The 9,916-nt window shown below is 39.5% G+C and overlaps 1 protein-coding gene across 4 annotated transcripts; it reads left to right on the top strand.

The window, feature by feature from the left end:
• The first annotated feature begins 6,703 nt into the window (after positions 1–6,703).
• LOC131243708 (uncharacterized) lies at positions 6,704–9,709 on the top strand. 4 transcript variants are annotated; one of them, XM_058243224.1, is made up of 4 exons: positions 6,717–6,996; positions 7,102–7,224; positions 7,498–7,659; positions 8,662–9,709. In XM_058243224.1, exons 1-4 carry the CDS (start codon positions 6,890–6,892, stop codon positions 9,314–9,316), a joined length of 1,047 nt encoding a protein of 348 aa, XP_058099207.1. In that variant the 5' UTR covers positions 6,717–6,889; the 3' UTR covers positions 9,317–9,709. The 4 variants fall into 4 exon arrangements, with proteins under 4 accessions (XP_058099209.1, XP_058099207.1, XP_058099208.1 ...); XM_058243225.1 differs by having other exon boundaries at positions 6,722–6,996; positions 8,692–9,709; XM_058243227.1 differs by having other exon boundaries at positions 6,859–6,996; positions 7,082–7,224.
• The last annotated feature ends 207 nt before the right edge of the window (positions 9,710–9,916 follow it).

Below are 9,916 nucleotides of genomic sequence, written 5' to 3' on the forward strand. Positions count from 1 at the left end.
TGAGGTTTTATAATTTAGTGTTGAAAACTTTTCACATATCAGTAACTTGTTCTTACCCATTAACCTTAAATTAGAGATTTTCTGACTTTAGGTTGGGTTACCATCACTGGTGGAACTTTAGTTGAAGAGTTTCAACCCCATCCTTCTAGATGTAGCCTTTATTACATCTCTCAGTAGAGGTTTAGTAAAAAGATCTGTCAAGTTATTGCTTGATTTCACATAGGAAATAACTATGATTCCATCTTGAATCAATTGTCTAACATAATCATGTCGAAGACTGATATGTCTAGACTTTCCATTATATGTGCCGCTATAAGCTCTAGCTAATATGGCTTCACTATCACAATATAGTGATACAGCCGATACAGGCTTTATATAGAAAGGAATTTCTAATAGAAGATCTCTTAGCCACTCAGTTTCTTTGCCTGTTGCAGCCAGGGCTATAAATTCAGACTCCATAGTCGAGTGCATTATGAAAGTCTGTTTCTTGAATTCCCAAGATACAGCTGCTCCTCCTAGGGTGAATACCCACCATGTAGTAGACTTGTTGTCCCCTACACTTGATATCCAGCTCGCATCGGTATATCCTTCCAATACAGCAGGAAACTCTGAATAAAATAATCCTAAGTCTTTGGTTGCTTTTAAGTAACCAAGGACTCCACTGATTGCATTCCAGTGTTCAGTACTGGGGTTACTAGTAAACCTACTAAGTTTACTCACAGCATATGCGATATCAAATTTAGTGCATTGCATAGCATACATAAGATTCCCTATAGCACTCGCATATTCTAATTGTGCAACTGTTCTTCCAGTATTTTCTTTTAGCTTAATACTTGGATCAAATGAAATTTTTGCTTCCTTTATATTTAGATGGTTAAATTTGTGTAGTATGTTCTCAATATAATGAGATTGACACAAAACATAACCCCCACAATATTTTTTAACTTTGATACCCAGGATGGTATCAACTTGTCCAAAATCCTTCATTTTAAATACGGAAGATAGAAACCTCCTTGTTTCAGTCACACCTTCCATTTTATTACTTATTATTAACATGTCATCAACATACAGACAAATAATAACAATATAGCTACTATCTACTTTAGAATATATACATTTGTCAGCTACATTATGCTTGAAACCATGAGATAATATTTTTGAATCAAACTTCTCATGACACCGTTTTATTGTTTGTTTTAATCCATACAAAGATTTGACTAATCTACATACTTTGTTTTCATTTTCTGGTAGAACGAAACCTTTAGGTTGTTCCATGTATACCTCCTCATTGAGATCACCATTCAGGAATGCGGTCTTTACATCCATTTGGTGGATGTGAAGATGATGTATAGAAGTTAGTGCAAATAATATTCTAATAGATGTTATCCTAGCTACAAGAGAGTATATGTCAAAATAATATATCCCTTCTTTTTGTTTAAAACTCTTAGCTACTAATCGAGCTTTAAAGGTTTGGATAGTCTCATCAGTGTGATATTTCTTCTTAAATACCCACTTACACCCTATGGGTCTTGAACTTGGAGGTAAGTTTACTAGTTCCTATATTTGATTTAACAGTATGGATTCCATTTCATCGTTTATGGCTTCTCTCCAGAAAGTTAAGTCTCTAGAGGATATAGCATCTTTATATGTTTTATGATCATCTTTTATAATCATCACTATAGGTATTTTTCTAATAACATCTTCTCTCCTTCTACAAGATGAAAATGACACGTTGTGAGTGCATGTAGTAATCTCCTAGACTCTTTTCTATTCTTGTCCTTTGACTCATATGATGTTCAACGGGAGCTTCCACTATTTGTGGAGCTGTACTGTCTGGTTCTCTATCAGAAGTTTGGATTTCATTATCATTTGACTCCAAGGATAATGAATTCTCAAAGAACTCAACATCTTTTGCTTCTATTATTGTATTAGACTCTATATCTAGAAGTCTATAAGCTTTACTATTTTGTGCATACCTTACGAAGATGCACTTAATAACTCTCGGTCCTAACTTAGTTCCTTTTGGATCAGGAGTTCTGCAGTATGCAAAACACCCTCACACTTTTAGATATCCTAGGTTAGGTTTTCTACCTCTCCATATTTCATATGGAGATATTTTATATTTTTTAGACAGAATTCTGTTTAGTATATGACATGCTGCAAGTAGTGCCTCACCCCATAAATTTAGTGGCAACTTTGCTCTTATCAACATTAAGTTGACCATTTCTACTAATGTTATATTCTTCTTTTCAGCTATTCAGTTTTGTTGATGTGTGTATGGCGTTGTACATTGATGTATCAGTTCATATTCTTCGCAGAAGTTATCGAATTTATTTGAGAAGTATTTTCCTCTTCTATCACTACGGAGAATTTTTGTCTTCTTATTTAGTTGATTCTCTACTTCTGCTTTATATATTTTAAATATGTTCAATGCTTCATCTTTGCTCTTTAACAGATAAGCATACACATATCTAGAGCAATCATCTATAAAGGTTATGAAGTACCATTTACCTCTACGAGTAAGAATGTCGTTTAACTCATATATATAACTGAAGGTTATGAAGTACCATTTACCTCTACGAGTAAGAATGTCGTTTAACTCATATATATAACTATGCACAAGATCCAATACTTGGGACGATTTTTCAACACTTGAAAAAGGTTTTTTCATCATTTTGGATCGTATGCACGCTTTACATTTATCGGTTTCATTATCTGTGTATGAGATTAAACTATTCTTAGCCACGAACTTCAAGATACTATACTCTATATAAGCTAGTCTATCAGGCCACGGTCCAGCGGATTTAATCATAAACGCAGAAGTACTACTTTCACTTAGAGAAAACTTAATCATTCCGTTACAAGCATATCCATTTCCGACAAAATTCTCATTTTTAGACAGAATCAGTTTACCTAACTCGTACACCACCCTTATGCCTGGTTTTCCCAGAAGATCCCCAGAAACTAAGTTTCGCCTCATGTCTGGGACGTGCAGTACACTAGTCAGAATCTATTTCTTTTCAGAAGTGAATATCAGTTCGACAGTTCCTTTGCCGACAACCTTCGATTGGACTTCATTACCCATTTGGACTTCTTGACCATCGGTCAATTCCTTATAGGTTTTGAAGGCTGATTTGTCGTAGCACACATGTGCTGTAACGGCAGTATCATACCACCAACCTAGAACTTTGCCTTGGATGATACTCACCTCAATGATCATGGCCACAATATTGCTTTCTTCTACTGCACTTGCCTCTTTTTTAGACTTGCGATATCGGCATACTTGAGCATAGTATCCGATTTTTCCACAGACATGGCATGGGCCTTTGAACTTTCCGTTCTTCTTTTGAGCGTTTTTCTTGAATTTTCCTTTATTGGGTTTCAGGGCATCATTCTTCTCGGGATTCTTGTTATTAGTGTTATCTACTATATGTACATTGGACGAGGCATTCCCGTTATTATTATTTTTGTCGCGGTTACGTGATTATTCCTTAATTCTAAGGTGTTTTTGGATTTGTTCCAGTGTATAGTCCTCAGTTTTATGCAGCAACTTCTTTCTATAGTCTTTCCACATCAGAGACAATTTAGCGATTATAGCCCCGACTTGGAATAATTCGGAAAGATCAATTTTTATCGCTTTGATTCTGTTTACTATTAGCTGCAGTTCTTGGATTTGGGGCAGCAGTGGTTTATTATCTACCATGCTGAAGTCAAAATACCTGGCAATGAGAAATTTATTGGTACCTTCTTCTTCAGCCTTGTATTTAAACTCCAAAGCGGCTCAGATCTCTTTTGCTGATGATGTCTGTTGGTACAGATCGTACAGGCGGTCGGAGAGCGCGTTCAGAATGTGTCTTCGACACAAGAGTTCGTCTTCGACTCGTTTGGTGCAGGCAGCCACCTGTTCAGGTGTGGCTGTGTTGGATGCTTCAGGTAGCGCTTGCAAATTTGGATCTAATATGTAATAGATCTTCAGCGTCGTCAGGAGAAATTTCAGCTTGTTTTGCCATCTTGTAAAATTGGTTCCATCGAACTGATCAAGACGTATCAAGTCCTGATTCATCAACTTGATAGATGAAACATTGTCGGCTTCCATCAAATAACGCTTTAAGTTTGTCGGAAATTATACAGATTGATATAATTTCTGTATAATGTGGAAACCAAAAATTGCAAATAAATCTGAAATATGGACAGGCTGAAGCACGTCTGAAACGCTATCCTTAAAGCGTTATTTGCCCCTACTCAAGTGAATTGAGTATGCTGATAGGTTACATGCAAATCGCTTCTAGGATATGACGAGCCTGGTGTGAGTCTGCATTCAGCAAACACGAAGGCCCACCTATTGGAACTCTATTACACTCAGTCTGGTAGAAATATAATAAAAGAAAAATTCCGGAAGAAAAAAAAAGAAGAAAATTATGATTTAGACTATTGCACTGGTCAAGTCTTCAGCCACTGGTCCAGTTGAACCGTTCTAGACCACACCATTGGTCTGTTCTTCTTGCAAAGGTTTAACTATTGCTATCTTGCTGAAATTACTGGAGTATAGAGAGAGGAGTAGTGAACTGTCTCAATTCGTATGGTAGTGCTGAATTGGGTTGTGAGATGGTTTGGAAACCCATCCAGACCCTCCTTTTATATGCTATGGTGGCTAGGAGTTATGGTCCAGGGAAATAAATCTTATATATTTTGGAGGACTCTCATTCAGTCCTCTAATCTACAGCCACACCGTCTCACATGCCCACACCCTTGCATTGAGCCTGTGCCCGTGCCCGAGTGCGCATAGTCCTTGGAATAGGTAAGTAAATATTATAATACTCCACTGTTTTCATTTAAACTATTTTTTCTTCTCTTCCATTTTTCATGTAGGACTATTCTTAAAAACCTCCAAGAGGTATTTTTCAAACATATTATATATTATATTATATTTATTTTAGAATATATATTTTATATAAAATCTACATTTTTTTCATTTTTTGTAACACACAAGAGGGAAATCCAGGCCAACGGCCCCGGTCACCTAAACGTATGCCAGACGTAAAATGAAAAATGCAAGATTTGAGCGAGCCGTCAATGGCAATGCCAGGACGGTTGTCGGGACCGAAGGACTTGCGTAGTGTATTGTACTGCACGAAGCTCTGTGGGACCCACCATGATTTATTATTATTTTTTTTAATCCACTCCGTCCATCCATTTTCCAGCTCATTTTAGGCTATGATCCTTATGGTGAGGAAGATCAAAGTCTCAGGCCGACCACACCATAGGAAACAGTGGTGATTGAACGCCCACCATTAAAAACTTTCTAAGGATCACTGGAATGTTTATTTTCCATCCAACATGTTGAATAGGTCACAGAGATTTGGATGAAGGGAAATCACAATTATCAGCTTAATCCAATACCTTTGTTGCCCCCAAGGTGTTTTTAATTTTTAATGGTCGTCGTTCAATCACCGAAGTTTCCTAGAGTGTGGTCCACCTGAGATTTGGATCTTCCACTTTTTTGGGCTCATTCTCTAAAATGATCTGAAAAAATGGATGGAGGGCATGGATAAGGCACATAAACTATGTGTGGGCCCACAGCTTTTTCCAGCACTACACACTCGCTGTGTGTTGCACTACCGCACTGTCCAACTTACGTGACACGTTTACGAAGTGCCACGTTTACTTGCCGACAACTTGGCACCTGTGCTGAAAACCTGGCACGTGTGGATGCAAAGGTAAAAACGAATTGGCTGCTCCCCCTGCCAGCAGCTCCGTGGCTGATGGTCGGCGCTCTGTGGGCCCCACCATGATGTATGTGTTTCATCCATTCCGTTCATCCATTTTTACAGATCATTTTATTGCTTGATCCAAAAAATGAGAGGGATATAAATCTCAGGTGGACCACACCACATGAAAACAATAGTGATTGGATATCCACCATTAAAATCCTCCTAAGGCTCACTATACTGTTTATTTGACATCCAATCTGTTGATTAGGTCATACAGGCCCAGATGAAGAGAAAAATAGAGATCAGCTTGATCTAAAACTTTTATGGCCCACAAAATGTTTTTAATGGTCGTCCTCATTCAAAAATGTTTCCTGTAATGTGGTCCACTGAGATTTGGATATACCTCATTTTTTGACTCATACCGTAAAATGATCTGTAAAAGTAGATGGACGGCATGGATGAAACACATTCATCATGGTGGGGCTCGCATAGCACCGACCACCAGCCATTGGCTGGTGTCAGGGGGAGTAGCCAATCCGTTTCCTGCAAAGGTGGCGTAAGATGAACAACACATGGACTGTCCAGCACCTAAGGTGGACCACACCGCAGGATCCCGAGATGATAGAACGCCCACCGTTAAAAACGAGTCGTCAGCACGTAAGTAGCATATCCAATCCATGGATCAAGTGGGCCACCCCATGTAGACGACCGGTCCAAAAAACCAACCCAGTCAAACTCGTCAGGCGGACCGAACATGTATAGTGGACCATTGACAGTCCTTTTTCAGCCGTCCATTGTTTTCATACGCAGGCCCACTTCATTCATCCTGCCTGGGACGATCTCATCCACACTGTGGGACCACATCTCACGTGTGCTCAGATGTCACACGAAATTGCCCTGTTGCCATTGGGTGGGCCTTAATCACAGCCAGACAAGAGTCCAACAAAGAAAATTCCAAACGTTGACGTTTGTGGCCCCACATTCCATCACCATCTTGTAGACACCGTCCAATATATCTTTTCTAGCCATGAAAATCTTCTTACATATGCAAATCATCTCTTTCCAACAGCTGTTGGTAGTAGTTGCATCAATGGAGTAGGTTGGATTCTTGTTCACACTACCTTTTCCCAGCCGTCCATCGACCGATCACCGGCACGTCGATCATCTGAAATGCCAACATGGGCAGCCCTTTCTTCCATGAATTCAAGAAGCAGGCGTCGTTCTTTCTCAAGGAGAAGATCAGGACCGCACGATTGGCTCTGACTGATGTAACGCCGATCGAATTGTAAGTTTTTCAATCTTGGGTCTGCTCAATTTATCCATGTTGTGCGATTCTTGCACCGATTTTTGGCTATTGGTATTGATATTAGTTTGGATGGTGGGTATGAAGATTGACGGAAGAAGCGACGGACGGGAAGCCGTCAGGACCGGATGCGCAGACCATGGGTTTGATATCGCGGGCCGCTTTTGAAATTGATGATTATTGGAGAATTGTGGAGATTCTGCACAAGAGGTTTTGTAATCTGATCCATTGATGAGGAATCATATGCTCCTGATCCTTTAACGTCGATGAGGGCCCCACCGTGGACTGATCATGGCCCAAAAATCTCCCCAATTGGACAATCCTAACTCTTCCATCGGTGGCCTGCACAGAACACTCCACTTTCAAATGAAAACAAGAAAGATGGTGAGAATCTCCCAATGGAGAGATTTTTGGGCAAAGTCGATCCACAGTGGGGCCCACCAGATCTATGGTCTTGAGTTTTCCTTTCTGTTGGTGTTTCAGGTTGTCAAGATTTGATAGAAAGAATTGGAGGGAGTCTTACAAGGCTGTGATATTGCTTGAACACCTTCTAACACATGGACCGGAAAGCACAGCGACGGAGTTTCAGTCCGACAGAGACGTTATCAGGGAGCTCGGAAACTTTCAGTACATCGATGAAAGGGGGTCAGTGATATGCAATTTCAGTTTTTTTTTTTTTGGTGTGTGAATCTTATTTATTGAAATAAGCCTTGTTTGGATGCACTATTGGATTGAATTGTGATAACTGGATCGATGGAAGTGAAATGGAATTGTGATAATTGGATAGATGGAAGTGAAATGGCATTTAGCTTAGTATTCATGGCAAGGAAGTAGTCCTCAAATTGCAGTTGTATTCCTTTTGGTCTCGTAATTGCAATTTGGAGCCAAGCCCCATTATACGAATGATGAGGTAATTGCAATTGAGGCCCTGTTTGGCTGCCACTTAGAGAATGAGTTCACAGTGACTATGTATTAGAGATCCAGAGTTTATATTTTTAATCCTCACCAGATCTCCAATACATTATTACTGTTAACCATAGTTCTAAAACACACTGACTCAACTCGACTGGGGTGAGATTTCAAGACAAGCGACTGTGAAACTCACTACGGAGACTGACTCGGTTCTGACTCAGCAAGACCTGTTGAGTTGGATTGATGACTCGGTTTACTTGATGCGACCTGCAGTAACTCGTCCCAAGTCATTTGTCTGGTCAAACTGATAATTTCATAAATTGAAAAGTAGTTTAGTGTGGAGTTTTTTGGTTATTTTATGTTATTTAACTTAATTATGAACTTTCACTATTTTAAAATTTTTGCGTTAAATATTGAGTTGAGTCAAAAAAAGACATACGAGTCATTCAGTCAACTCGATCCAGCTATACATCGAGTTGATTCGAGTTTTCAAGTTTTTAAACTATTCCGTTAATTAATATGAGATGAAATCATTTTGAAGTGGCAACCAAACAGGGCTTTAGTCTTTTCCAATTTATTTAGCAAATTATTGCAATTCAATTTGATAGTGCAAACAAACGCAGCCAAAAACATAGCTTTATCAGAATGGTATTTAAAATACGGATTATCTGTCACATGAAGATGCTTGGCAGCGATTTGACTGTCATTTTCTTGTTTTTGATTGATTTTGAACAGTGCTGATTGTCTGTATCTGAGGCTATGCAGATTCAACTGGGGTCTGACTGTAAAAAAGAAATCCGAGTGGGTATTGCAGCTACTTGAAAAACGACAGCTCCTAAAAGAAGAAAGGGACCGAGCTCGTAAGCTCGCTCGTGGGATTGAAGGATTTGGGAGTTTCTGCCAGCGTTCAACGCCGTCAGTCAGGGAATCATGTTTCGAGAGGTGTAATTCTCATTACGATGATTATGGAAGGGCGGAAGGCTTGTTTTCATCCATTGACATAACTACCAAGGACGATAAATTCCAACAGAAATGTAAGCTCAGCAGTTCAGATACGGATGGCCAAACAGAAGATTTGGGCACTTGGGGCAGTACCAGCACAGTTCATATTGACAAAAACACTGAAACGATACAGCCACCTCTCAAAGAGAATGAGAACGAACAGGATAGCACGCTGAAATCAGAACCACATATAGGTTCTAAGGAAGACAAGCCAAGGATCAAATTTCCAACAGAAGAGAATGAGATTGAAAAGGACAGTGCGGAAGAATCAGAACTGCTTCTGGGTTTTGAGGAAGACAAGCCAAGGATCAAATTTCCAACAGAAGACGATCACCCATTTAGCAATTTCGAACATCAGACTACCGCATCTCTGCTATTGATGGGTTAGAGATGAAAAGAGCATTGAAGTTTTTGGTTTGAGTGGCCTTGCAAATGATTTGGGGCCAAGACATGAAAATACGTGGTTAGATAGACGACGTGTCAGGGTTTATATCTCAAGCTTAGTCTTTTCTACGTTGGTGCTTGGCCAATTGATGTTTCTGGTCAGCGTAGAACTCAGTAGGTTGATTTTGCCTGAGTGACACTCTACCTTCTGTAAAGGAGATTGAACAGCTTCTGAATTGAAGCAAACAGCATAAGATTGATGTGAAATGCTACTGGTGTTTGGCGAGCATAGGCATGTTAGAAGAATAACAGCTTTCAGTTATCTGGGAGAGTAGAGTGCCTAGGTATGTATGTGCATCTGAGTGTTTGAAAATTTTATGCATTTGAAGTCTACTACGAGTTTTCTGTGCAAGTAGTAGATTATATAAAACATACCTATGCCATGCTTCCATAGGGAGGATGCGGGAGAGTTACTGTCCCACCACATTGTTTGCTGTATATTTATCATAAATCAAAGAGATTCGGGGCACCGAACCGTTGGCCATCATCGGCTGTCTACCAACCAACAAATTGCCTTGATAGGACAATCCTAACCAGCCAACCA

This window comes from Magnolia sinica, chromosome 4, assembly GCF_029962835.1.
Source record: "Magnolia sinica isolate HGM2019 chromosome 4, MsV1, whole genome shotgun sequence".
NCBI lineage: Eukaryota > Viridiplantae > Streptophyta > Magnoliopsida > Magnoliales > Magnoliaceae > Magnolia > Magnolia sinica.

Bases quoted from the DNA above. Each gene is read 5' to 3' on its own strand.
- LOC131243708 (XM_058243224.1), top strand. From the start codon at position 6,890: ATGGGCAGCCCTTTCTTCCATGAATTCAAGAAGCAGGCGTCGTTCTTT. The intron at 6,997-7,101 runs GTAAGTTTTTCA...GTGGGTATGAAG, and splicing joins GATGTAACGCCGATCGAATT to ATTGACGGAAGAAGCGACGG. The intron at 7,225-7,497 runs GTTTTGTAATCT...TTGGTGTTTCAG, and splicing joins GTGGAGATTCTGCACAAGAG to GTTGTCAAGATTTGATAGAA.